The sequence below is a fragment of the Hypomesus nipponensis genome, chromosome 16 (genome assembly GCF_054491055.1).
Source record: "Hypomesus nipponensis isolate SF chromosome 16, ASM5449105v1, whole genome shotgun sequence".
Lineage (NCBI taxonomy): Eukaryota > Metazoa > Chordata > Actinopteri > Osmeriformes > Osmeridae > Hypomesus > Hypomesus nipponensis.
Window position 1 is genome coordinate 632,140 of NC_140376.1, and position 26,995 is coordinate 659,134.

A 26,995-nucleotide genomic window follows, 5' to 3' on the forward strand; every position below is an offset into this window, starting at 1 on the left:
CGCTCCTCAGTCTGCTGAAAGAGCTTCACGAGCGCACAAGTACACAGCGCGTAAAGAGGAAAGAACGAGGACAGCTGATACACTTTTCCGATTAAAACTTTACGGATTACCTCGGTCTAGTCGGTCAACATCAACTAAATACGACCTGAGTTTTGTACAGTGATGAAATTATAATCGGTGAGTGTTTTTAGAAGAGGGTACATAGTCTGTGTGTTTGTGCTTGGTTTACACATGGTCGTTGGACCATGGTTGTTAATCAGCGTTTAAGACGTTTGAAAGAAAAGAAAAAACGTTTTATTTGAAAATGAAATGGCCAGCTCAAATTATTTATTATTATTTGCTAATACTAATATGATTTAGTTCGTATCAACTTTATTAAGAAACACTTAAATTTGACTCGGCTGAAGTATTTCTATTGCTTAGAGTTTAATAAATATTTTTCTTATGAAATACCTCGGCCATGATGACCAACGGTCTTTATACCTCGATTAACCAATGGAAATCAGCCTACAGGAAACTACAGATGCAATTGATATCGGATGACTGGAATGCCTTCTCCTTAAAACATTTTTATGGAGCACTTGGAACCCACTAGTGTTTGAAAATATGTATTAAATGACCAGTAATGTTTTGTTGGAGGCAGTAGAGCTGATGTTTATTGTAGATTTATTGTATATATTTGGCTGGGAGAGAGTTGTACAGGCGCTTTGAGAGGAATTTACAAGCCATTGCTCCGTTGCTATGGGAGTGTGCTCTAAAAGCAGCAATGGAAAGCACACCCCTGGTATTTAAATCTTTTCTCTCCATATAAATATCTTCCCACATATTCTCTATATAGTTAACAGAATTGCCATGGAGCAGCAGGTTCCTAACTTTACATTTTAAAAACAAATTCACTGAGTTAGTAACACAAAGATTCTGCAACAGTCTGATGTTGTTATGTTATTATGATTCTAACCTTTCCACCTGTTCATTCCACTCCAGACCCCTGTACTTCACCCAGTCACCACCTGCACCCCAGCCTTCCTCTCCAGACCCCTGTACTTCACCCAGTCACCACCTGCACCCCAGCCTTCCTCTCCCAGAGTCCACAGAGATGCGGACCGCAGAGGACTCGTCCAGCACAGTGCTCCACCGGCTCATCCAGGAGCAGCTTCGCTACGGGAACCCCAACCACACCCCCACCCTTCTGGCCATCCAGCAGCAGGCCCTGCGGGGGGGCAGCGGGGGCGGGGGGGCCGGGACCCCCCGGTCCTCCCTGGAGAGCCTGACGCAGGAGGATCTCCAGGTCCCCCACATGTGCACCCGGCAGGATCCCCAGGGGCAGGAACACCAGGGGCAGGAACACCAGGGGGACTACAAGCACTTAGAGAGCTCACACTGCAGCCTCTACCAGCTCCACGGGGAGGAGCTGCCCTCCTACGAGGAGGCCAAGGCCCATTCCCAGTACCTGGCCTCCCAGAGGGGCGTGGGCCCCCAGAGGGGGGCACCCCAGAGCGAGGCACCCCAGAGCGAGGGCCAGTGGGACGTGAGGAGAGAGCATGCCCGCTCCCTCAGCGAGCGCCTGCTGCTGCTGTCTCTGGAAAGGACCAGCTCCTCCCACCCCCTAGCCCTCAGCGCCTCACACAGCTACCCCCAGCTGTCCAGCCCCCACCCTGGCCCCCACGCCCTCCAGGGCCCCGGGCCCCTGCAGCCCCCGGACCAGAGAGGCCCCCCTCCAGACTATCCCTTCCTAGTCAGGGCCCCGGGGTACATGGTCAGTCACTCCCAGGAGCACCCACACGGACACTACTACAGCGAGCCTCCGCCCCCCTTCCACTCCCAGCACCACAGGTAACCACATGCAGGGTTGCCAGGGCGACAGGGGTCAGAGGTCGCCGCTGATGCTTGCTAGTGGAATGTACCTCGTTGACCTTTGTCGTTCTTTACAGCATCAACATGTTGGTTTATAGTGTTGTAAATCTGTCTCATGAAATGCTCATGCATGATGAATGACTCTCCTTATCTCTCTCTCCTCCTCTCCTTCTGTCTTTCTCCTCTCTCCCTCTACCTCTCTCTCTCCCCTCTCTTCCTCTACCTCTGTCTCTCTCCTCTCTTCCTCTACCTCTGTCTCTCTCCTCTCCTCCAGGTTCGTACCTGTCGAGGCCCAGGTGGTCCGGAACAGCATCTATCCCACCGTGAGCTCTGCAGGCCCAGAGCAGTTCACTACAACTCCCAGAATGCCTAGCAACAGCTCTGTCCAGATGGAGGTGCTGCTGAGGGAGAACGAGAGGCTGAAGAGGGAGCTGGAGGGCTGCGGGGAGAAAGCTGCGAGGCTGCAGAAGGTGAGGCAGGGAGGGGTGAGGGAGGCAGGGAGGGGGGGGCAGGGGTGAGGGAGGGTGGTTCACTCCAGCTTCAGATCCAGCCCATCCTACTGAGCAACATTCACATCAGATCCAGCCAATCCCCTCACAGAGCCTTCCCAGACACCGTTTGTGTCTCTACACGCGTGTAGGGATGGACATGTCTGCAGTGTGTGTTCCGCTCTCAGCCCTGGCAGTCAGCCAGGAGGTGTGAAGACACCTGGGTCTAAACAGCCTCTCAGGAATGTGGATCCCTAGTTCCCAGGGTAGTCATGAGCCCGGGGGAGCTCATGCACTGAACAGGCTAGCCAGGCCTCTCTAATGTCACACTCCAGGCCAGACACAGGCCTTTGCAGGCCCTGAGGACTCTCTGCTGGAGGCGTCCTGGGGGTTGAGGAAGGCTGAGTCACGTCCTCATAGCCTGCTTGTGTTCCTGCAGCTGGAGCAGGAGAGCCAGAGGATCTCTGAGGCGTATGACATGCTGATGAACAGCTCAGCCAAGAGGGAAGCACTGGAGAAGGCCATGAGGACCAGGCTGGAGGAGGAGATCAGGAGGCTGCATGACTTCAACCGGGACTTGAGAGGTGAGGCTGGCTTTCACAACTTCTCGGACACTCTGGTTTAAAGAACTTTAATATATCCTGTGTATATATATTTATTCAACAGTTTTGACTTGAGACGCTGTAGAATTGTAAAGTGGTAAGTAGTGGTAAAAATGTGAAGTTGCAAGTTGGAAACCGAAAATCCTCATCGATTTATTTCTGTTTTGATTGAATCCAGATCGTCTGGACACGGTTACCAGACAGCATGTTGCTAAGGAAGTTGAATCAGCAGACCACAAGCATCACATCTTTGCCAAACTCCTTGAGCAAAGTAAGTGTTCTCTGGTTTAATCACAACACCACAGCCGTGTTTCCACCAGGCTTGTACTACCAGAGTTAAGCGGACAACAGTGTTGTGGTTGTTGGCTGTCAGTTCCCTGTTCAGATCAGAGATGGAGGAGGTTGGCAGGGAGAAGTTTAGGTCCTGGTTCTGACTTGTGTACAGAACACACGTCCCCCTCCCTGACCCGGGGCTGGGCCGGGCTTGGAGCCACCTTGAAGGGGTGTGTTGTGTTAGGAGAGTGGGAGGGGGGTGGGCACCCCTCTGGACTCACAGCTGCAGGAATGTGGCCTGGACTCCTGGGCTGTTCCATGCAGGCGTTCCTCCCCTCCTCTGCTTTGCTCTGCTGTGGGTCCAGCCAGCGCCAGCTCTGCTGTTTCCACACGCTTACTGACATTTGAAAATGAGTCTGCATTCTTGCCGCACTCGATCACGACCGGTGTTGGAGTGACCTCCGCGGTGACCCCTGTGAGGTCGCCAGACAGGAAGTTCTGCTGGTGAGCTCCAGGGTGCTGTGCGCTGGCAGCAGCTTGATCCTCGTGGGACAGCGTCTGAACAGGCTGGGTGGAGCATTTATTTGAGAGTGGTCCTTTTTAACGTTCCTCTCTCTTCTCTCCTCCTTCCTCCTCTCCCCTCCTCTCCTCTACCCCCCTCCTCTCCCCTCCTCCCTCCTCCTCTCCCCTCCCCTCCTCCTCTCCTCTACCCTCCTCTCCCCTCCTCCCTCCTCCTCTCCCCTCCTCCTCTCCTCTCCCCTCCTCCCTCCTCCTCTCCCCTCCCCTCCTCCTCTCCTCTACCCTCCTCCCCTCCTCCCCTCCTCCTCCTCTCCCCTCCTCCTCTCCTTCCTCCCCCCCAGACGAGGAACAGAGGGAGAGGGAGCTGAGAGCTCAGCGCTCCTCAGGGGAGGAGTGGGTGCGGAGGCGTGAGGCCCTTGAGGCCGCGCTGTGCAGTGAGCGTGCGCGTGTGCGGCGGCTGGAGGAGGAGCTGGGCAGGAAGAGAGCGTACGTGGAGAAGGTGGAGGGCCTGCAGGGCTCACTCGCCCAGCTGCAGGTCGCCTGCCAGAAGAGAGAGGCTCTGGAGCTCAGGCTGCGCAACAGGCTCGAGCAGGAGCTGAGGACCATGAGAGCCCAGCAGGTGAAGCCCAACACCCTGTCCCCCTCACGCCCTGTCCCCCTCACACCCTGTCCCCCTCACGCCCTGTCCCCCTCACACCCTGTCCCCCTCACACTCTGTCCCCCTCACGCCCTGTCCCCCTCACACCCTGTCCCCCTCACACTCTGTCCCCCTCACACCCTGTCCCCCTCACACCCTGTCCCCCTCACACCCTGTCCCCCTCACACCCTGTCCCCCTCACACCCTGTCCCCTTCACGCCCTGTCCCCCTCACGCCCTGTCCCCCTCACGCTCTGTCCCCCTCACGCCCTGTCCCCCTCACACCCTGTCCCCCTCACACCCTGTCCCCCTCACACCCTGTCCCCCTTACGCCCTGTCCCCCTCACACCCTGTCCCCCTCACACCCTGTCCCCCTCACACCCTGTCCCCCTCACGCCCTGTCCCCCTCACGCCCTGTCCCCCTCACGCCCTGTCCCCCTCACGCCCTGTCCCCCTCACGCTCTGTCCCCCTCACGCCCTGTCCCCCTCACACCCTGTCCCCCTCACACCCTGTCCCCCTCTACCACACCCTGTCCCCCTCACACCCTGTCCCCCTCTACCACACCCTGTCCCCCTCACACCCTGTCCCCCTCACACTCTGTCCCCTTCACACCCTGTCCCCCTCACACCCTGTCCCCCTCACACCCTGTCCCCCTCACACCCTGTCCCCTTCACACCCTGTCCCCCTCACGCCCTGTCCCCCTCACACCCTGTCTCCCTCAAGCCCTGTCCCCCTCACGCCCTGTCCCCCTCACACCCTGTCCCCCTCACACCCTGTCCCCCTCTACCACACCCTGTCCCCCTCACACCCTGTCCCCCTCACACCCTGTCCCCCTCACACCCTGTCCCCTTCACACCCTGTCCCCCTCACGCCCTGTCCCCCTCACGCCCTGTCCCCCTCACACCCTGTCCCCCCCACGCCCTGTCCCCCTCACACTCTGTCCCCCTCACGCCCTGTCCCCCTCACGCCCTGTCCCCCTCTACCACACCCTCTGTCCTGCCCCAGCTGACCTGTCCCCTCTGCCCCCAGCGTCAGGCTCAGAGCCCCCAGGAGTCGCAGCAGAGCCCCTGGGCCCTGCGGCTGCAGCTCAGAGAGAGGGAAGAGCGGGTCCTGGCTCTGGAGGCTGACATCACCAGGTGGGAGCAGAAGTACCTGGAGCAGAGCACCATCATGCAATTTGCCATGGACGCTGCTGCCACCGCCGCCGCGCAGAGGTGGGTCACATGACGGATCACATGACTGATCCTATGACGGGTAACCTGGCTGGTTCCCTGATTTGGCACCTGATTTGGCACCCTAGAGGCACCCGACAAAACTTAAACTTAGGTTGTTTTCCGTGGTTGTCGTCGAAGCACACTGTCTGAATATCCTGCTCTCCTTCATCCCCGTCCAGAGATACCACCATCATCAAGCACTCCCCCCGCCACTCCCCCAACGACAGCTTCAACGACGACATGCCTCTGACCAATCACAGACACCAGGAGATGGAGAACAGGTACATACTCTCCTTACCCACATCCTGAGAGAGACATCTGTAGTCCACCTTCTCTCACCTGGGAGTCAGCATGTGCTAATGGTGTGTGTGTGTGTGTGTGTGTGTGTGTGTGTGTGTGTGTGTGTGTGTGTGTGTGTGTGTGTGTGTGTGTGTGTGTGTGTGTGTGTGTGTGTGTGTGTGTGTGTGTGTGTGTGTGTGTGTGTGTGTAGGATCCAGGCTCTGCATGGTGAGCTCCTGGAGAAGGATGCTGTGATCAGAGTTCTGCAGCAGAGATCCAGGAGAGAACAGCAGGGCCTGAGGCAGGCCCTCTCTGCCCCCTCCATCCCAGGCCCTGGGGACAGCACCGTCACCAGGGGGAAAGGTAAGCTGGAGGAATGTGTGGTTCAGAGGCGTCCTGCTTGAGACAGCTGAGCTCCTCTGGTCTCCAGGCAGAGGAGCCCAGGAGGGGCGGGAGGCAGGAGGGGGGAGGCAGGAGGGGCGGGAGGCAGGAGGGGGGGGAGGCAGGAGGGGCGGGGGCGGCGGGCCTCAAATAGACGTCTTTTTCCAACATGGAATGTGTGTCGTCTCCCGCTCCAGAATAGCTACTGAATAGTTGTGGGAAGCAGCTTTCTCACAGATGTGTGTGTGCGGGGTGTGTGCGGGGTGTGTGCGGGGTGTGTGGTCTGGTCATTAACCAGCTTCTTCTTTGTTTCTGCGCTCATAGGGAAGAGTCTCTCAGATGACCAGACGTCCTCGCTGCCCCCCCGGGCCCCTGCCCCCCTCAGGCCCCACAGCCGGGACTCCAGCACACAGTGTGACGCCCCCCCCATGGAGGATGACCACCAGCCTCCCTTGGCACCAGATTCAGGTGTGTTTCCCTCTCCCTGCCCTCTGCCTCTCTGGGCAGAGGACAGAGATCAAACCTGCTCATTTATGTGGCGGTAGATCAATGCTGCAAGCTGCCTGTTCTTTTGATCTCAGCTGGTTAAACAGTAACCACACTCAGGGTCACGGCATCAAGTGGTTGTGGAGCCATTCCAAAAAACTAGACGTGTGTGTGCGTGTGTGTGCGTGTGTGTGTGTGTGGAGGGACCCAAGGTGGCCAGTACCTTCCCACGTAGTAAACATTTCAACATGACATCATCCCTTCAGCCTCTACCAGGCAGCCTACTTAACTTGTCTTAAGGTCGCTACTGTTAAACTGAAACGTCTCTGGAAAAGGACTAAGTACTTTTTCTCCTTCCTTCACCACAGATGCTTCAGAGCGCGTGAAAGCAGCCCTCAACACGAACAAGAACCTCACCTCCTCCGACACAGACGTGGTAGAAATCCTTATTTAAGAAGGAGAACCCCGAATGCAGCTGATGAAGCTGAACAGGACCCATGTCCTTGATGATGTCAGTCCTTCAGGACAACAGGAGCCCTCTGCCAGGAGACTAGCTCTCTCCACTGACCCAGAGCCCCTCCAACGTCTCCAGAGAGAGAGACCCACGCACGTATCTGGAGAAGGATGAGGAGGGGAGAGGGAGGAGGATGAGGAGGAGAGGGAGGATAAGGAGAGCTGTGCTTTCCTCTCCTGATTCTGCTCATCTAAAAAGAAACTAGAACTGTTGTCTGTGGTAGACATGGCTGTGTCAGACGCAGGGTACTGGCACACATTGTGTATGTGACTTGGTGTTATTTGATATATTTGATATATTTTCTTTGTTATTTAGCTCTGTGTTTATATTTATAAGTGCTGCTGGTAATGTGCTGTGACATTTTTGCATGGATTTTTGTTATTTTTAAGAGGAAGAGGAAGTGACCCTGATGAAGGTTAGTCTTGTTCCTGTCTCCCCTCACCTCTGCAGTACTTGTCTGTGTTCTGGCTCTGCCAGTGTTGGGCATCCAGACAGCCCACGTTCCTGCATACAATCCATCCTCAGTCCATGTGACAGTCAGGCTTCCTATAAGGCTATGTGAAGCTAAATGCTTGGCTTGGGGAAGTCAGTTGTAGAATGTGTTTACACATCGAACCCTTGCATTCCTCCATTCCTCTGTGTTCCTCTGTGAAGACTGACTATGCCTCCCTGCCCCTGCACCCCCCCTCCTTAGGGAACTATGCAGTTGCTGCTCTCTGGGGGGCTGCCCTGCACACAGCTTAACCGGGGGGGCTGAAATCCCCCTTTTCAGGGCTGGGGTGCAGAAGTCACGGGCTCTCCCAGACCCGTCCAAGAGAGCAGCGGATGGGGGAGAGGCTGGGGTTCACAGGAACCTCGTTTTTAAGAGGCCTGGTTCTGGTGCTCTGGGCCCTCAGATGGCCTCACCCCCCCCAGCGCCCCCCCCCCCCCTCCAGCGCCCCCCTTAGCACCATGCCTCGGCCCGAAGGAAGAGCCTACCTTCAGGCTGACCTCCGACCCCCGTTAAACCGTCTGTCTTCTCCGAACGCTCATTTTGTCACTCGTCTATGTCGACGCCTCGGCAGCAGGTTCTGCTGGGGGTCCAAAGATCCAGCAAAAAGGTTCTGCTGGGGGTCTAAAGATCCAGCAGGTTCTGCTGGGGGTCTAAAGATCCAGCAGGTTCTGCTGGGAGTCTAAAGATCCAGCAGGTTCTGCTGGGGGTCTAAAGATCCAGCAGGTTCTGCTGGGGGTCCAAAGATCCAGCAGGTTCTGCTGGGAGTCTAAAGATCCAGGAGGTTCTGCTGGGGGTCCAAAGATCCAGCAGGTTCTGCTGGGGGTCCAAAGATCCAGCAGGTTCTGCTGGGGGTCTAAAGATCCAGCAGGTTATATTCAGTTCTGAGGACACAGGACTGTTGTATTTGGCTCTCGTTTTCCATCTTCTATTTGTTGATGCTAAACAAGTGTTACAATAAAGTGCTATTTTCTTTGCTTGAGTATCAAGCATGTCATCGTTCAGACAGTCTTGATTCTGAAAGACCCGCATGAATCAGGAACAGGAAACGTTTTGATTTAGTTCCTTTTTGTGTGTTAAATGCAGAAGTATGTATGACTGCGATGTGGAAACTGGAATGTGTGGGTGGGGGTGAGTTAGTGTGGTTCTGTACAAACTCTTCAGTCTGTCATCTTTTTCAACTGCTTTTTAAATGTTGTTTTAAATGTTTTCCTCTCACAGTGCGGTTGCTGGTCAATGATCTGTGTTTGAAAACTGTTTGCTATTTTAAAATGCTTTTTCACTTTTTGTACTTTGTTTACATAAAAGGGTTGTATCGACCTAAGAGAGGTTAATATATTTTGTATATTTTATTTCTTTTTAGTTTCAGTGGTGTGAACACAACGCCAAAGATTTGCATTACTTTTAAGTTATAACTGAAATATAATTTTATATGCACGCAAGGTTTCATGTGTAGAAGGCCTTGCTAAATGTGGGTGACCCATTGTCAAGTTGCTGTGAACTTCTAAAATGGGGATTTTTTTATTTTATTCCAATAACATTTTATCAATAGAATAAAGACTTTAATATATATCTTGAAATGCTGATTGTTGTCATTTTTTATCAAGAAAATCTGCCAAGCAGACAGATGAGCCCCCAGTCGTCTGTGACGGATCAACAATTCACAGGGACTGTCTGCGGACTGGGGAGGGAGGAGGGAGTCATTCTACTGACGTGGTACAAGTACACGCTTGTACTAACAGCCCTCATCAGAGTCCATAGACAGGCTCAACTCACAGCTCCCATTCACCAGGACAGAAAGGTACTTTATTAAGCGCAGAAACACAGAACTACCACCTGCTTGACTGTTGGCAAGCAACCTGCATCACAAAACCCCAGCGGCACATTCCTCCCAGAGCCCCTGTTTAGCCTCCAGCCCGGCCTGAATGCTAAGTATGTTCTTCACCACAAACGGTGAAACAAAGATGCTTTATGTTCTTTCAGATGGGTCGTCTCTCTCAACACGTTGGGCTTTCTAAAGACACGGCTGGGATTGAGGGGCGCGCTCGAATTATTCTGCTTTTAAACACAAGCAGTGTTGTTGCATTCTCCGTGGACGCACTTCAGACACAAGCCCCTCAGAGCACAGCCCAGGGTTACTGCTCCTTCCTCCAGGATCATGGAGGTCCGTCGCCGTCTCTCAGCTTGAACCAGAATATAGACCAGCCCGTGTGTTTCTCATTCCATTTACACACGGATTTCTACAATCCATCTTGTATGACATTTCTTATTGTTTTACTTTCGTCAGTTCTCGTGACACACCTTTAACCGCTGTGGAAGGAGAGCATCGGTCTGCACAGCTGACGTTTCTCAGGGGAGAGCAGACCCGATATGGAAGAATATCTGGAATGTTGTTTCACAACACGACAGAAACCATTCCGTCCCCCACCACTGTTCACACACTTAAACATATATAACATATTCTGTTAATAACATATTCTGTATATAACTGTCAGCTTGAAGTTACATAATATAACACCACCCCCTGCTATGGTAGCATTTGTTTGGGGGGTATTTAACCCTACGGATCCCACGCCAAACTTTTTAAAATAAAATATATTGTGGTGGTGAATTTGGCCTTAAAAGTGGAAGTATATCGACGTTTGTTCAGGACAAGCAGGGCTAAATGAAAAGGCTACAACATTGTGTGAATGCTATAAAAGTGTGTAAACATCTTTTTGTTTATGTAAAGTCCTCAATTTGAAGACCACATTCTTGGAATGAATCCTCCGGGTAATTTCCTCTCACTGACCGCAGATTCACTGGAACACTGGCTTCCTGCTTCTTTGTTAAAACAAACTCAGTATCTTCAAAATGCAAGAAGATATATCGAAATGATTGACTGGATTTCTACCATTCCATCCAGTCAATCATTTACCATTAGCTGAAGGAAATACAGTCATATCTGTTGGATGTCCACAACAACCAAGTGGACTCTTGAGAAATATGCTTGCGATTGTTGCAATCAATCTTTTTCAGTGCGCTTTGGCTCTCAGTATAAATATTTGGCCTTGTTTGCTTCCCTTAGTAGAAGTGAAAGGACATTCCAGGGATGCCTGTAGCCAGTCTCCCTCCTCCTAAGTTTACTTGTGACAGATCAGTGCAGCTTTTCTCAGTGTGTAAGAGTGGCGTCTGCCAAATATCCCACCTTGTCCCTGTCACACGGTAACAAGTGTTACCCAGAAGTCTCCACGGTTGCCTTCCACACCTGAATGATTCTCCACGGAATCTGAAAGATTCCACAACGTTGACAGATGTTGTACATTCAATTCCAGCGAACACAGAATCTCACCTTGTCGGAATGTCAGTGGTTTGATTCAGGTACTGATATGAGGTTTATCGCATGACTGCCTCAGGGGTTACGGTTCTCTCTCCTGTCAGGCTCCAGTTATATCAATTGATTTATTGAAATCCTACATTGTGTGAGTTGAGGGCTCCATGGCTGTTTCTCTGCCCCTCCCTGAACACTCGCCTATGGGGTGAAGCCACATGATCGGGGGATGATCCGGGGGGGGATACCGGGGGCTGTCTGGGTCAAGGGTCGAGGTCTTGTGGATGAGGGCCGACACAAACATCTGTATTCGCTGAGCTGTGTGGCCGTCTAAGGGAGGCTCCTTCCTGGCTTTGCTCCAGACGGCGGAGCCCCTCCTGCCCAGAGGAGGGCTGGGGAGACCGGGGGAGCATTCCAGAGGAGCCATCCAGTTTCTCCTTGAACCGTCATGGAAGCATGGCTGTCGCGAGGTGGCTGCCTCAGACATATCTCTGATCCCGTCAGAGTGAGTTCAAACCACCCGGTACTGATCTGCAACTGGCCCACAGCCCGAGAAGTAGATCAACAACTTTTTTTTCTACATTCCACTTCTGACTGTGGAGTTAAAGGGTAACTGAAGGCTCATTGTGCTTTTGACATGTACAAACACATGAAAAATGTCAGTTTCTGGTTACGCACAATCGTTTCACCCCCTGCTGGACCAACATCTGTTTCTGTTGTATTTATTTACTGTATGTCAGTTCTTGAGACAACGTCTGAGCAACACAAGTAAAGCCTGTCCCTGCTGCCTTTAAGCTGCATTTTCCCTTATGAAGCTCTGTGAGAAAAACATGGACAAATAACTGGGCACTGTGCTGTGTTTTGCCTTAATATCCATGGAGATTCCGAAACTTTCTGCTTGGTTCAGTGTCGGAATGCATTCTCCCCCCTCTTCAATTTTCCACATAAATCAGGTCAATGTCCTCTAAATTTAGGTCTGCCATTGTGGTGGAACTACTCTCCTCTTCCTCTCAGTTTTGACAGTGAAGGGGGGGCCAGGGGGTAAGGCCAGTGGCCCGGGGGGCTGGGGCCCCGGGGGGGGATCCTTACCTTTACCCCAGTAAAAACCAAGACGATACCTCGCTCAGTTAACATCAGTCCAGGAAAGCTTTTAGTGTCACCAAAACTATTCTCCTGCAGGTGACGTTCAGTGGGATGTCTAAGAGGCAGACATGGGGGGGGGGCTGTATGTGACAGAGGAGGAACCTTATTACACTTCCAAATTATGTCTCAATTACAGTACTTCGTTTTTTCATGTAAATTATGTGTAGCTTACTAAACTAAGTAGTGTCAGGTTAGACACAAGCTGTCAGGGAAATCAGTGCATAGGCTACATACACCACACTCGTCTGTAATGTTATATCTGACATGTCCTGATTTACAGCTGCATTAAGCTTCCCCGTGGCTGGAGCTCTGATCTAGTCTGCTAAATGTGCCACAGTGATGTCGTTTAGTATCCTATAACTGGCACTTAAATTACTTACTATATGCGCGACTGTGATGTCGTTACTAAATCTGACACAGGCGTCCTCCAAAGCCGTGTTTATATATTTACAGACTGTGTCTGGCTTCTTTAAGTACATCTTTGCCCATGCGTGAATTACAACTGCTTTCAAACTCCACTCCCTGATGATACAGATTCATTTCTCAACCCTGCCAGCTTGTGGTATCAAAGAATGATCGCTATGTTGGTCAGACAAGCTTGTAGATGAGAAACACACCTACAGTAATCTTAACTCTTGAGTTAAATAGGTGGGAGGAATCAGTAGGATAATTGAATGTTCACACCTCATCATGCAAGAACCTGAAAAACCTTTAATATGAACTGCCGCGATCCCTCCTTGTTTGTATCCCGGTGAACGCATCTCTGGTCGTCACGGCCGTGCCTCTGTGGGAGTCAGGAACGACCGGCATGCGCTCAGAAGGGCAGCATGCAGCGCTCCGGTTCACTCTGAAGGGTGACTGTTATTTGTGTTCGGTCGCAGACAGCACTGAGACTGTTAGCGCCGTGTGTTTTTCTTCGTACTGGCCACGCAAGCTTGGGCCGCTAAGCCTTCCAGAGAATTTGTACTATTTTGGAGGATGGAGTAGGCAAGGTTTAAAGGTTAAATTCCCACAAAAGGCATGGCTCTCTGGGAATGTTTTTTTCTCTTTCTGAGGAACAACTAATTGTGTCGATGAGACTGTATGTCTATTCTGGCATCAGTAGGCTGTTGGCCTATATTGCCCAAACACGTAAATCAAACTTCTTTTTATACTGTGATACAGTTTCTGGCTTCTTGAAATGTTACCACAGGCGGGGCAACAATGTTAGAGAGGTTCAATGTGTTGTTTGTAGGCCTACTTGAGGAAAACACGATGCGTTGTCTGTCCCCGATATAGGTAGAAGAGGCCTGCGTGTCGATGAAGGGCACCGTCGCTAAACAGCGACTTCGCCCGGAGCTCCGAGCAATCCCATCACATGTGGGCAACAGAGACCTTCCGTACGGGTGAGTGACAGAAATAACACATACCACCTTGGAAAAATAGCCTCGGCCCGCAAGTCTCACAGGGAGCCGGGCCAAGCATCGTAGGCATCTGGGTGATGTCATGGGCTGGAGAATGTGGCAGTAACGCGATGCCAAACGCCCAAGATTGTCTCTCTGTTAGCAGGCTTTTCAAGTCCAAAACTGTCGGTTCTACTTTCCCGGAGGCCCTATGGTTCCCTTCAGATGTTTGATATGACCCCTGTTGTCAGGCTCTGCAAACTGTTCTTGTTGTTGTTGATTATTCTATCTGCTACCTTGCCACAGACAGACTGCTTTAAATGAGATCTCAATTGAGGGGTCACGGCGTGAATGTTCTCGTGGGAGTGAAAAGAAACGCGTGCCAAGCATTTCTTGGAAAGTGTTTACACGGTTGACATGAACATTTGTGGAATTTCAACTATCCAGTTGAAGTAGGTATTGCGGTGTAGAATATGGTCTTGCCAACCTTTCTACTTGATAAACCTAAAAAAAGAAACGCTATCAACGTACGTGATCGTTAACAAGGCATGTGATTGTTTTCAATATACGCTTTCACCTTTCCTATCATGTTAAGTCCTATAGCAAACAGTAGGCCTAAGTTAAGATACATAAGGAACGCTGTGTTCACGCCTAGTATTATGCTTGTGCTAGACCTACAGTAGCAGGGGACTACTGCTCCCTGCTGACCACATGAACGAACTGCAGTTCCTGAATCTATTTCGGACAAGCCCGCCACCGCCTCGCGGATCCTCCCCGCGCCGAAAAAAGGAGTCTGAAGTCCAATCACGTCGCCGTTTTAGCAATTGTTCAACCCCTGTCAGTGGTTGGACGAAGGTTTGCGATTCCTTCTTGTCATTGGCCGAAAAACAGGGAGGTCCGTTTGTGAGGTCTGCATTCTTCCGGCTTAGCTGTGTGTTGTTGAAAAGAAAAGACGAATGGAAAAATTGTAACTCTGCAAATACGGTAGTCTATTTTGACAAAGTTTTTGTTTGAATGTATAATCAATTTCTCGCCCTTAGCAAATTGGTGGTCTTCGTTCAAATATTGTTGTGCTGTGTTTTAGAGAAATTGCAAGGCATTTTGTTAGCTAGTAGCCTAGATACCTATCATTGTTTATCTCACCAGCTAGCTTAGCGATCTGGTAGCTAACACATTAGCTAGATATCTTGAAATCTCCGTTACTGGTCACAGCGTGTACAGTTCGCTGTCGATATTCTGATAAAATCGTCAAATCACTCAACACGTTTCCTACGGATTCCTACTTACATAGCAAGCAAACTATAAATTCATTTGACTCGAATCAAATTAATTGGCTAGATGGCTCGCTCTTTTTAGTGGTAGCAGCTTTTCAGCTAGTCAATGTGTACTGTTAGCAATTTAGCTACCAACACCCACACATTTATATTTAACACAAGGTTATCACAAAATGTAATGTTACATGTGAGTACATTCGGAACGGTCCTAAATGCAAACAGGCGGATTGGAATGATCATTTCGCTGAAACGTTTAAGTTGCACATCTTGGTCGCATTGAATCCAATCAGTGTACTCGTGCATTCGATACATAGCCGGGCAGCTTGCTAGCCGGCTAATCCGCACTCTCTCCTCTTTTACGTTTAGGTTGTGGAATAACGGAAGATGAGTTCTCAGCAGTTCCCGAGACACGGAATGCCCGCTTCTGGAGGAGGGCCTCCCCAGATCCCGGGCGGAAACTTGGTGCCTTTAAACCCGTCACCAAACCAACCAGGTGCTGAATAACCCGCCCGTTGTCAAGCTACTCAGAAATAACAACATTAGCTTCTTAGCTAGCTTGTCAGAACCGTATCCGTGTGTGTGCGTCTGTAGTCCAACGGTTTGGTTCTCAGCAGGAGGAGATGCGGAGGGCAGCCGTGATGCTGATCATGGCGCGCAAGATCGGCCGCCCAGCAGCGGCGGTGGAGGAGCAGCGCTCTCGTTCAGGGAGGATAAGCAGGAAACGGTGATGGTTCGGCCCTACGGCCCCCCACAAGGTCTTCCCCAGCAGCTCCCCATCCAGCCCGGCCCTCCAGTCACAGTGTCAGCACCTCCCATCCACCTGCCCCAGGTGGCTGGCCAGCCCACTGCCCTCACAGAGGGCCAGATGAAGGTAAACAGAGCCTCTCTTCAGCAACACATGGATGTAACCAATGTGAACGGGCGAGAAATTAAAGTGAATGTTCTTTGGGGTTCCCCCCCCCCCCCCAAGGCTGTCCTGAAGTCACCGATCCCCAGTCGTCTCATTGCCCCTGCACCGGCTTTGAACCAGGGCCACCTCCCCGTCCCCCCCAAGGTGCCCGGACACATCACGGTCACTCTGGAGAGCAGCATCGCACCGACTCCTTCCATCCCCGTGGCAACCATCAGTAGTCAGCAGGTGACTGATCTGCTCATTGGCTCTGCACGTTAAGAGTTCCAGAGTTCTATCGGTCGCTAACGAGCAAGGCGTTTGTTTTGTGTTCCAGGGTCACTCCAGTAACCTGCACCATCTGATGCCTGCGAACATCCAGATTATCAGGAGTAGCGCCCCGGCCCTGCAGATTGGGGCCACCGCCACACCTTCACAGACATTCACCTCCCATCTACCCAGAGGTATGACAGCGTTAGGAAGAAGGGTGTCAGCAAATTCTGGTTTGATTTTGAAACATCACTCTTTTATGCAGTCTTCTCTATTGACTGATCAGTAGAGTTGTGTGTGTGTCCAGGGGCGGCTGCTGCAGCAGTCATGTCCAGCTCTAAAGGAGCCACAGTTCTGCGTCCAGCATCTGGAGCCGGGGCCGGGCCGGGCCCGCCCACCGTACCACACATCCTCCACCAGCCCACCCAGGTGCCTCAGCTCTGCTCCTGGTCACGCAGGGAGGGGCGGAGCGCAGAGGGAGGGGCGGAGCGCAGAGGGAGGGGCGGAGCGCAGAGGGAGGGGCGGAGCGCAGAGGGAGGGGCGGAGCGCAGAGGGAGGGGCGGAGCGCAGAGGGAGGGGCGGAGCGCACAGGGAGGGGTGGAGCTTAGTATTTAGACCATATCTGCCCCCCCCCCCACCTCTAAACATGAGTCTTTCTCATGAGTTTCTCTTGACTGTACATGTGACCCATGGCTCATAACCCTTTCCCCCCCTGCTGTGCCCCTCAGCCCCGGCCCCCTGTCTCCACCTCCTCAGCGGTGCTGCCCACCGTGGTGACCCCCATCTCTGTCAGCAGGACCCAGGGCCCCGGCATCAGTCCTGCTGTCACACACTCCACTGAGATGGTGCACGCGTAAGTACAGGGGCCCAGACTGAGAGAGGGGCTCCAGACTGGTAGAGGGGCTCCAGACTGGGAGAGGGGCTCCAGACTGGGAGAGGGGCTCCAGACTGGGAGAGGGGCTCCAGACTGGGAGAGGGGCTCCAGACTGGGAGAGGGGCTCCAGACTGGGGGAGGGACGGCCAGGGTGGGAGGGGGGGCCAGGGTGGGAGAGGGACGGCCAGGGTGGGAGGGGGGGCCAGGGTGGGAGAGGGGGGGCCAGGGTGTGAAAGGGGGGGCCAGGGTGGGAGGGGGTCTGCAGGGTGGGAGGGGCGGCCAGGGTGGGAGGGGCGGCCAGGGTGGGAGGGGGTCTGCAGGGTGGGAGGGGCGGCCAGGGTGTTATATCAGGGTTATCTTGGCTCAGAATGAGAAAGGTGGGGCCTGATGTTTGTTTACAAAGCCTGACTGAAGGAGACTGTGTTAGTGGCTCGTCCAGCAGCATCAAGACTTCTGACTCAGACGACCTGTCTGGTCTGAGACCAGCTGCTGTTCCTCCATGCCTGATCTGAGGCAGTGAGGGTGAGGCTGCCAGCTGGTCATGTGTCCTATGCTGTGTGTTGCAGGCGTCCAGGGCTGACCATCCACCCTCCCCCGGCCACCATCAGCATCCAGCGTCCCCAGGCCAGCAGGGACACGGCCACACGCATCACCCTGCCCTCCCACACCCCCATCGTGGCCCAGAAGCCCCAACCGCCCCACGCCATGACCCAGGTTAGACGCCCTCCACACATTTCTGAAATGTTTGACGTCACACACCGTGTGTGGATGCTGACCCCCCCCTCCGCTCTGCTTCCGTCCTCAGAAGTCCATCTTCAGCTCTGTGACGCCTGTCGCTGCTGCCACCGTGGCTCCCATCGTCGCCACTAACACCGTCCCTGCCACAACCACTACAGGTAAGGGCAGGGCAGAGGCCCGGAGGCAGGGGGGCAGAGGCCCGGAGGCAGGGGGGCAGAGGCCCGGAGGCAGGGGGGCAGAGGCCCGGAGGCAGGGGGGCAGAGGCCCGGAGGCAGGGGGGCAGAGGCCCGGAGGCAGGGGGGCAGAGGCCCGGAGGCAGGGGGGCAGAGGCCCGGAGGCAGGGGGGCAGAGGCCCGGAGGCAGGGCAGAGGGGTACCGCCAGCCTCCTCCCTCTAACTAACCCTGTGTCTCGTCTCTCTCAGGATCTGCGCCACACACCCAAATGAACAGTAGCACCATCGTCACCATGACGATGCCCTCTCACTCCTCTCACGCCACCGCAGTGACCACGTCTGCCATCCCCGTTGGTAAGCACTTCCAGGACACACACACACACACATGCAACACGACACATTTTGGACAGTAGTATTAGCTTGTAGCATTATTAGCTTGTAGCTGAAGTCCTGTGTGTTTGCACCCACAGCCAAGGTGGTGCCCCAGCCCATAGCCCACACCTCCCCTCGCATCCAGCCGGACTACCCTGGGGAGCGAACCAACCTCATCTCCATCTCTGGACATCACTCCTCCCCCAACCCCGTCACCATGGAGACCAGGAGCGACAACAGGTACGTCCCCAGGAGCCTCTGATGTGGCCACCTCACTTCCTGTCAGATGGACCTCTGATGTGGCCACCTCACTTCCTGTCAGATAGACCTCTGATGTGGCCACCTCACTTCCTGTCAGATGGACCTCTGATGTGGCCACCTCACTTCCTGTCAGATAGACCTCTGATGTGGCCACCTCACTTCCTGTCAGATAGACCTCTGATGTGGCCACCTCACTTCCTGTCAGATAGACCTCTGATGTGGCCACCTCACTTCCTGTCAGATAGACCTCTGATGTGGCCACCTCACTTCCTGTAAGATTGACGTCTGATGTGGCCACCTCACTTCCTGTCAGATGGACCTCTGATGTGGCCACCTCACTTCCTGTCAGATGGACCATTTTCAAGCCTCATACAAGGCTCAACATTAACTTTTTGAGGCACTTGTCCTTTGGGTTAGGGTTAGGGTTAGTACATTAACGTCTCACTTGTCCATGCACACAAGTCACTTGTCCGGGTAAAGATATCATTTTATAATAATTGTTTTTTGTGTTGACGTTTTTAGCTAGCGTCGGCAGCTGTGAATTTAGCACGCATTTCAACCAGTTCACACGCTCTCAATCCACACCTTGTATTTCTCACGCTGAGAAGGCAACAGCGACCAAGCAGTCCTGCTAACGTTGTAAACAGTAATGGACGAGGCGCAGGTCCACGGAGTGAAGCAACATAGACACATGAACACCCGTAAAACCTTGTCTCGGGGCTATTTATCTTATTTTAGAGACAGTATAAGTTTAGCTAGCTTTCAAATATAGAGGATAGCCTACCGAAGTTGAGTTAGCCAATGTCGTTAGCGATGCTAGCTAATTAGTTTGCTTGCTGTATAACATTTCACTGGGTCTTGCAGCGCTGCTTGATTTACTGAAATTATTATGAAATGTTATGTTCTACTAGCCATTTGCCTACTTGAGCAAGTCCAAGTTTTCCAAAGCCCTGATACTGTAACTGAGACGACACAGTAAATAATTCGAGTAATAAGCCCCCGTTCCAGTGTTGAGCATTAAATTAGCTGCGCGGTCTGTAGAGATCTTGGGACAAAGCCACTTTTTTGTGATTGGCTAATGCAGAATAAAAAATAATAAAAAGCATTTTATTGTGTTAGTTTTAACTTGTCCAGTGGGGCAAGTCAATTTCTCTTCCACTTGCCCAACAAAAAAATCCACTTGTCCCGGACAAGTGGACAAGCCTTAACGTGGAGCCCTGCTCATATATCAGGGCTTGATCTACCCTGAGGACACTGTACCTTTGATGACATGAGATGTTGAGGGTGCATTTGATCTGAGAGACGGTCCTTCCCTCCAGGCCGTCTGTTCCAGTCCAGTTCCAGTACTTCCTGCCGACCTACTCCTCGTCTCCGTACCCTCTGACCCACACCTACACCCCCATCACCAGCTCTGTGTCCACCATCCGCCAGTACCCAGGTACACACACACACACACACACACACACACACACACACACACACAGTACCCAGATACACACACACACCCAGTACCCAGGTACACACACACACACACCCAGTATCCAGGTACACACACACCCAGTACCCAGGTACACACACACGCACATGCACACCCAGTACCCAGGTACACACACACACACGCACACCCAGGTACACACACACACACACACCCAGTACCCAGGTACACACACACACACACACAGTACCCAGGTACACACACACACACCCAGTACCCAGGTACACACACACACACAGTACCCAGGTACACACACACACATCCAGTACCCAGGTACACACACACACACCCAGTACCCAGGTACACACACCCAGTACCCAGGTACACACACCCAGTACCCAGGTACACACACCCAGTACCCAGGTACACACACACACACAGTACCCAGGTACACACACACACACACAGTACCCAGGTACACACACACACACCCAGTACCCAGGTACACACACACACACACACACCCAGTACCCAGGTACACACACACACACCCAGTACCCAGGCACGCACACACAGTTTGTGTTTGCTCCTGTCTAATAACCCCCCCCCCCTCCTCCCCCAGTGACCCCCCAGGCTCCCAGCTCCGCCCTCCCCACCTCTGGAGGTGTTGGCATGGCGACCACAGTCCACCTCAACCCCATGCAGCTGATGGGTCTGCAGTCTGCCCAGATTAGTACCCAGGGAATCCAGCCTGCACCAATGGCAGCGCAGGGAATCCAGCCTGCACCAATGGCAGCCCAGGGCATTCAGTCTGCATCAATCGGGGTGCAGGGCCTGCACACCTCTGCACCTATCAGCACGCAGGGGATTCAGCAGGCACCAATCACAGCTCAGCAGCAGCAGCCTCAGTCTGATGCCAAACCTCCAGGTAATCATTCAGAAAAATATATATACAGGTACAGCCGTGGCCAAAAGTATTGGGAGCGACACACATTTTGTGTTTGCAAAGCTTGCTGGGCCTTGGCATAAAATGACTGCCAACATAATTTCAGCGAGTCATATCATCAGCACAGGGGAAATTGTGAATTAGTTCTAACCACCTGAAATCACTATCATTCTGATTGGATTTTAAGAGCAGATTGACTGCTGAAAAATACTAGTTGCATATATTGAAAATGTTTGCCCCAAAAAAGCTTTAAAAAAATGAAATGTGCCTAATTGTGATTCCAGTATTCTATAGAAACACGTGAAAACATTTTCCTCAAATACTGAACCAGCAAACTTTTCAAAACACAACATTTGTCATTGCCAAAACTTATGGCCACAACTGTATTGGTTTAAACTTCTGCCACCCCGTCATTGGGTATATCTGTGGTTGAGCATTGATCCAAGAGGTTATAGGTTCGAATCCCCCCAGACATTACTGTAGTGCTCTCTCCTGCAGGAGTGGTGCTGACAGACGGCTCCACCTTCGTGGCGGGCGCCATCGGCAACACGTTCAGCGGCACGCAGCCCGTGGCAACCATGGTGCAGACACACCCCCAGGCCGGGATGGGCGGGGCCCCCACACTAGTCTCCTCCCCTCGGCCCAGCATTCTCCGCAAGAAACCAGCCAATGAGAGGTGAGAGCGTTGTGGAGAATATCTCCTCGGTGAAATGGGACATTCTGCATGTTCCTGGTTGTGATGCTGGGTGGTTCCTGGTTGTGATGCTGGTTCTGCTGCTGGTTGTGTTGCAGCTGTGTGCGTAAGAGCCTGATAGCAGTGCAGCCGGGCGAGGTCGGCGGGGGCAGAGTGGAGGCCGGCCTCAGGGGGGCTGGCTCCCCTCGGCCTTCAGGGTGAGCCTCCTGCACTGACCACTTTACTGTTCTTTTTAACGATTTTAGGAAACTGTTATAACACGTTAACAAATCACAAAGTGAAACAGGATTCTATAGTTTGGAGAGAACCTGTCTAACCCCCCCACCCTTCTTCCTCCTTCAGTGTTAAACCCAAAGCGGAGGTCCACATGACCATGGCCCCTCCCATCATGGCGACGGTGGAGGCCCTTCCCTCCCAGGGGGTGGAGCAGCAAGCTGCCTCCTCCCCCGCCCAGCACCTGTCCCAGGCCATCCCCACCCTGCTGGCCCCCCAGGGCCCCGCGCCGCCCTCCCAGCCCAGCTCTGTGCTCTCTGCCCTGCCTGCCGCCCTGGCCGTCACCCCCCCTGCCCCCGCCTCCATGGCCAACACTGTGGCCTCCCCCACCCAGCCCGCGGCCAGCAGCACGGCCGCCTGCGCCTCCAGCGCCGTCCTGGCGGACGTCAAGATCAAGCAGGAGATGGAGCCCATGGACACGGCTCAGCCAGGTAGGACTACACCTCCCAGAAACACCTGCTCATAGATCACAGCCGCAAAGATGTACAGATGCGAAACAGAAGCTACGATTGTAGTTTGTTAGGGAAACGGAAGTCATGATTGTAGTTCTTTTCTCTCTCCCCAGTGTCCAGCGGGTCCCTGTTGTCGGCCCCCGGCCTGGGCTGCCCGCCCTCCTCCCTGGGCGCCCCGCCCTCCTCCCTGGGCGCCCCTCTCTCAGGGGAGCTGGTCCCCGGTGCGTCGCCCAGGAAGAAGCCCCGCAAGCAGCAGCACGTCATCTCCACGGAGGAGACGGAGATGGTGGAGGCCACCAGCACGGATGAGGACCGGGCCTCGGGGAGGGGGCTGGGCCGGCCGGACCGCAGGGAGTCCCCCCCCAGGGAGTATGTGGGTACGTGTCTGGCAGAGGTCAAAGGTCAAATCACAGTTTCTAGATAGCCAGAGGTCAGCGGGTGTGTTGAAGTGACTGTGTTGCAGCAGTGTTGCTGTGCTGACATGGCGTTATGTTGTCTCTGCCCCTCCCAGATGAGGAGGGGGTGCGTTACGTCCCGGTACGCCCGCGCCCGCCCATCACCCTGCTCCGCCACTACCGCAACCCCTGGAAGGCAGCCTATCACCACTTCCAGAGATACAGTGACATCCGGGTCAAAGGTCAGCACATCTCCAACTGTCTGAAAGACAACCGTGTTTTACTTTTTTAGCATTTTATTCGTTCTGCAGATCCTTTTATCTAATGCGATGGAGAGGGGAGAGGGTGCAGGGGTAGGGGAGAGAGCGAGCTGTGTCTTGACACTGATGGTGGTAGTGGTGGTGATAATGGTGGTGATGGTGGTGATGGTGATTATGAAGGTGGTGGTGGTGGTGGTGGTGGTGATGGTGGTGGTGGTGGTGATGATGGTGGTGGTGATGGTGATGATGAAGGTGGTGGTGGTGATGGTGATGATGAAGGTGGTGGTGATGGTGGTGATGGTGATGGTGGTGGTGGTGGAGGTGGTGGTGGTGGAGGTGGTGGTGGTGATGATGGTGATGGTGATGATGGTGATGATGAAGGTGGTGGTGATGGTGATGATGTTCTGATGTTTCAGAGGAGAAGAAGGGCTCCCTGCAGGACATGGCCAACCAGAGGGGTGTGGTGTGTCGGGCGCAGGGCTGGAAGATCCACTTGTGTGCCGCTCAGCTCAGACAGCTGGTGAGTTCTGGGAGGGATGAGTGGGGTCATGTTGCCCAGGTTAGGGTCAGAGCAGAAGCCTCGTATTGAAATCCCAGGTGAAAGGCCAGGTGCGTGTGTTTGGTTTGACCTGTAGTGTCTCTGACCTGTGACCCTGCCCCATGTGACCCCCACAGTCCAGTCTGGAGCATGACGTGTACACCAGACTGACCACCCTGCAGGAGGGCCTCATTCCAAAGAAGAGGGCCGGGGCAGACGACGACCTGCACCGCATCAACGAGCTCATACAGGTGACTCCTTCCTGTTCATCACATCACTTCCTGAATCACTTCCTGTATTACTTCCTGCATTACTTCCTCTAAACGTCCTGCCAGCCTCACCATGGTCTGTACACTGTGTAAGATGTGCTTCTGAAGTGGTTGTGTGTGTGTGTGCGTGTGTGGTGGCCAGGGTAACATGCAGCGCTGCAAGCTGGTGATGGATCAGGTGACGGAAGCCCGAGACACCATGATGAAGGTTCTAGACCACAAGGAGAAAGTTCTGAAGCTGCTGAATAAGACCTCGGCCGTCAAGAAGTCGTCCAAGCTGAAGCGCAAGGAGCGGGCATAGACCAGGAGCGGGGCATAGACCACGGCATCTGCGAGGCCCCCCTCCCCCTCCCCCACACCCCCCCACCCCACCTTGGGAGGAAGGAGAAAGCTGCTCTGAACTTGGTGCTAAGATTTGCTGCGCACAATCGCCTTCCGCATGTCCCTGTCTGAGGCTGGGCGGAGAGAAGCCAGGGGCTGGCTGGCTGCCGTGTCCCCAGGCAGGGAGGGCCTCGCTGGGGCCATCAGCAGGAGAGCACAGAGCCTACGCTGACACCGGCTGATTGGCTGATGAACCCCGACAGTTTTGTTTATTTTGTAGTTTTTTGGGGGGTGGGGTATGTTCCATAAAGACACTTGTTTTGTAGTTTTGAAAATCAGTTTGTTAATGTTGCCTTTTTCTTTCTTTCTGTGGAGGGATGGAGGAGGAGGAGGAGGGGAGGGGGGTTAGTGACAGGGTGCAGTGTGTCTCTGGTCAAACTGTGAGAGGGAGGTTTGTGTGTCAGTGAAAAGATCCAGGCAGGCTTTGGTAGGAGTCTAGGACATCCCTGTTCAACAACTCCATGGCTACCATTCAACACGTAGAGGTTTGGCTCCTCTGTTGCCTCGGCGACACAACGACCTGACCACCCTAGACACAAGCTCTGAGGTGAGGCTGACCCTCACACACACACACACATAGCCAAACAGACACACACACTCAGACACAAAACCTCTGCTTATTCACTTGGTATTTATTTTAAACCATGTTATTCTTTTCAATTGACATGCCCATCGTAGACAAAATGATGTACCGGTGCACAGCCTCTTTCAGTCTGCTGGAGGGACAGCCTCTCTCAGTCTGCTGGAGGGACAGCCTCTCTCAGTCTGCTGGAGGGACAGCCTCTCTGTCTGCTGGAGGGACAGCCTCTCTGTCTGCTGGAGGGACAGCCTCTCTGTCTGCTGGAGGGACAGCCTCTCTGTCTGCTGGAGGGACAGCCTCTCTGTCTGCTGGAGGGACAGCCTCTCTGTCTGCTGGAGGGACAGCCTCTCTGTCTGCTGGAGGGACAGCCTCTCTGTCTGCTGGAGGGACAGCTTCTCAGTCTGCTGGAGAGACAGCCTCTCAGTCTGCTGGAGGGACAGCCTCTCTGTCTGCTGGAGGGACAGCCTCTCTGTCTGCTGGAGGGACAGCCTCTCTGTCTGCTGGAGGGACAGCCTCTCTCAGTCTGCTGGAGGGACAGCCTCTCTGTCTGCTGGAGGGACAGCCTCTCTGTCTGCTGGAGGGACAGCCTCTCTGTCTGCTGGAGGGACAGCCTCTCTGTCTGCTGGGAGAGGGCTCCACAGCCTCCGCAGGCCTCTGAAAGGCCCTGAGGTGAAGTGATCTTGTGGAGGGCCTGTTAGTAGACGCTGTCACAGTGTTGTGTCTGGACAGTGACGGGGTGTCTGGATGTGTGAAGAATGGCGAGCAGGGCTTCACTTATAAAGAAAACCTGCTTTGAATTGTCCAGCCATTGGAATGGGTATCATGGAGTGAATCACAAAACACATTTGATTTGGTTTAAAGAAGGCTGACATTATGGGAGCGCGTGTAATTAGAACGCAAGACTGTGTTTCAACGTAAAAGGCTGTATATGTATGTTTCTTATTGTTTTTGTTGTTGCCATAGGCAACAGTACAGGCCTTTTCAAGTTTTGTACTGTGTGTGAGACGTGGCACTTCATCCCCAGGACTGATGACGATGAAGATGTTACACAAGATGAATGTGCTGGGAGACATCTAGCTGTTGTGCATTGTTTGTCTGTGTATACTCAATAAAGCCAATTCATGACTACAACACCTTGAAAATACCTTGCGGTCAATATCATTACTGAAATTATTCTCTTCCCTATGTGTGCAAGTGCTGTGTGGAGACGCTATAGCACTGGGATAACTCAACCGTTTTAGCTGCACCAGTTACTGTTCTGCCCAGGAACACCCTGACTCTCCCAGGACCAGCAGACTCCACCCTGACTCTCCCAGGACCAGCAGACTCCACCCTGACTCTCCCAGGACCAGCAGACTCCACCCTGACTCTCCCAGGACCACCAGGCTCCACCCTGACTCTCCCAGGACCAGCAGGCTCCTGCTGGACTCTGGAGCTGGGTGGTGGCTGCATCACTGTAGTGTTTCTGTTAACAACTATTTGCTCCCTGAGTTAAAGCATAGTCTCATGTTACAACCAGGACATTCTTATCCTCTTCTATTCTCAGATATTTACAGCATAATTGCCCTTCCTGTCAGTGTGTCAAGCCCGAGTTTATACCTCCCAGTGATGTCAGAGTCCAAAGTTTAGGCCGATAGTTTACTAAAACATTGTTCACGTAACGGAAATAAAAAAAATTGGGGGGGAAAAGGAATGATCAAATAAAAAAAAATGAAAATTTTTCTATTTCAATGTTTTGTTTTGTTCAACAGGTTGACCCAACCCTCCCAGCCCGTCTGTCCTTCTCCACCAGGCTGTTAGCAGGAAGACGCAGGAGGACGCAGGAGACCCTCCCTCCTCCCCCCATTCACCTGGGCGTAACCCCTGACCCCTGAAGGGTAGACCTGGGTGATCCTGCTCTCAGCAGAACAAGAGCAAAGTCAAACAGCCATAAACGTGTGCTGTGTTGGACTAGCCATCTGCTTCCTCGTTCAGAGAAGCTTTGGTGGATTACGAGTCCAGGTGCTTGCTGCGGACCGGAGCACAAGATCTCCACAGCAAGAAACACCACAGGTAAACACCACAGCAAGAAACACCACAGCAAGAAACACCACAGGTAAACACCACAGCAAGAAACACCACAGCAAGAAACACCGCAGGCAAACACCACAGCAAGAAACACCACAGGCAAACACCACAGCAAGAAACACCACAGGCAAACACCACAGCAAGAAACACCGCAGGCAATAACCACAGCAAGAAACATCGCAGGTAAACACCACAGCAAGAAACACAGCAGCTAATTTTAAGATCTGTATATGTTTATTGTTTGCACCTTCCTGCCACAGTAAATTCTGTGTTTGTGTAAAC

At 53.1% G+C, this 26,995-nt stretch overlaps 2 protein-coding genes and 1 long non-coding RNA gene across 3 annotated transcripts; all 3 read left to right on the forward strand.

The window, feature by feature from the left end:
- Window positions 1-8,154, forward strand: amotl2a (angiomotin like 2a). The gene is made up of 11 exons (XM_084676303.1): window positions 1-177; window positions 985-1,833; window positions 2,129-2,324; window positions 2,782-2,926; window positions 3,123-3,215; window positions 4,078-4,355; window positions 5,403-5,587; window positions 5,767-5,868; window positions 6,078-6,229; window positions 6,572-6,715; window positions 7,102-8,154. Exons 2-11 carry the CDS (start codon window positions 1,097-1,099, stop codon window positions 7,185-7,187), a joined length of 2,118 nt encoding a protein of 705 aa, XP_084532429.1. The 5' UTR covers window positions 1-177; window positions 985-1,096; the 3' UTR covers window positions 7,188-8,154.
- Window positions 8,155-8,184: 30 nt separating this feature from the next.
- Window positions 8,185-10,361, forward strand: LOC146254239 (uncharacterized). The gene is made up of 3 exons (XR_014731524.1): window positions 8,185-9,538; window positions 9,721-9,901; window positions 10,025-10,361. It is a non-coding gene; the product is annotated as an uncharacterized LOC146254239 (long non-coding RNA).
- Window positions 10,362-14,403: 4,042 nt separating this feature from the next.
- On the forward strand, window positions 14,404-25,788 carry sap130a (Sin3A associated protein 130 a). The gene is made up of 21 exons (XM_084676249.1): window positions 14,404-14,556; window positions 15,213-15,339; window positions 15,458-15,717; window positions 15,817-15,984; window positions 16,073-16,199; window positions 16,313-16,434; window positions 16,734-16,858; window positions 17,446-17,593; window positions 17,685-17,775; window positions 18,040-18,144; window positions 18,261-18,402; window positions 19,743-19,861; window positions 20,481-20,786; window positions 21,303-21,480; window positions 21,597-21,695; window positions 21,841-22,202; window positions 22,337-22,600; window positions 22,735-22,860; window positions 23,295-23,398; window positions 23,554-23,667; window positions 23,828-25,788. The coding sequence occupies exons 2-21, from the start codon at window positions 15,231-15,233 to the stop codon at window positions 23,984-23,986; spliced, it is 3,228 nt and encodes a 1,075-aa protein (XP_084532375.1). The 5' UTR covers window positions 14,404-14,556; window positions 15,213-15,230; the 3' UTR covers window positions 23,987-25,788.
- The last annotated feature ends 1,207 nt before the right edge of the window (window positions 25,789-26,995 follow it).

What these genes read in the sequence shown, in the direction of transcription:
- sap130a (XM_084676249.1), top strand. Translation starts at nt 15,231, where the DNA reads ATGAGTTCTCAGCAGTTCCCGAGACACGGAATGCCCGCTTCTGGAGGA. An exon ending in CCCTGCCACAACCACTACAG is followed by an intron (nt 17,776 to 18,039) that starts GTAAGGGCAGGG and finishes CGTCTCTCTCAG; the next exon opens with GATCTGCGCCACACACCCAA. An exon ending in CACGTCTGCCATCCCCGTTG is followed by an intron (nt 18,145 to 18,260) that starts GTAAGCACTTCC and finishes TTGCACCCACAG; the next exon opens with CCAAGGTGGTGCCCCAGCCC.
- amotl2a (XM_084676303.1), top strand. Translation starts at nt 1,097, where the DNA reads ATGCGGACCGCAGAGGACTCGTCCAGCACAGTGCTCCACCGGCTCATC. An exon ending in GGACCATGAGAGCCCAGCAG is followed by an intron (nt 4,356 to 5,402) that starts GTGAAGCCCAAC and finishes CTCTGCCCCCAG; the next exon opens with CGTCAGGCTCAGAGCCCCCA. An exon ending in CACCAGGAGATGGAGAACAG is followed by an intron (nt 5,869 to 6,077) that starts GTACATACTCTC and finishes GTGTGTGTGTAG; the next exon opens with GATCCAGGCTCTGCATGGTG.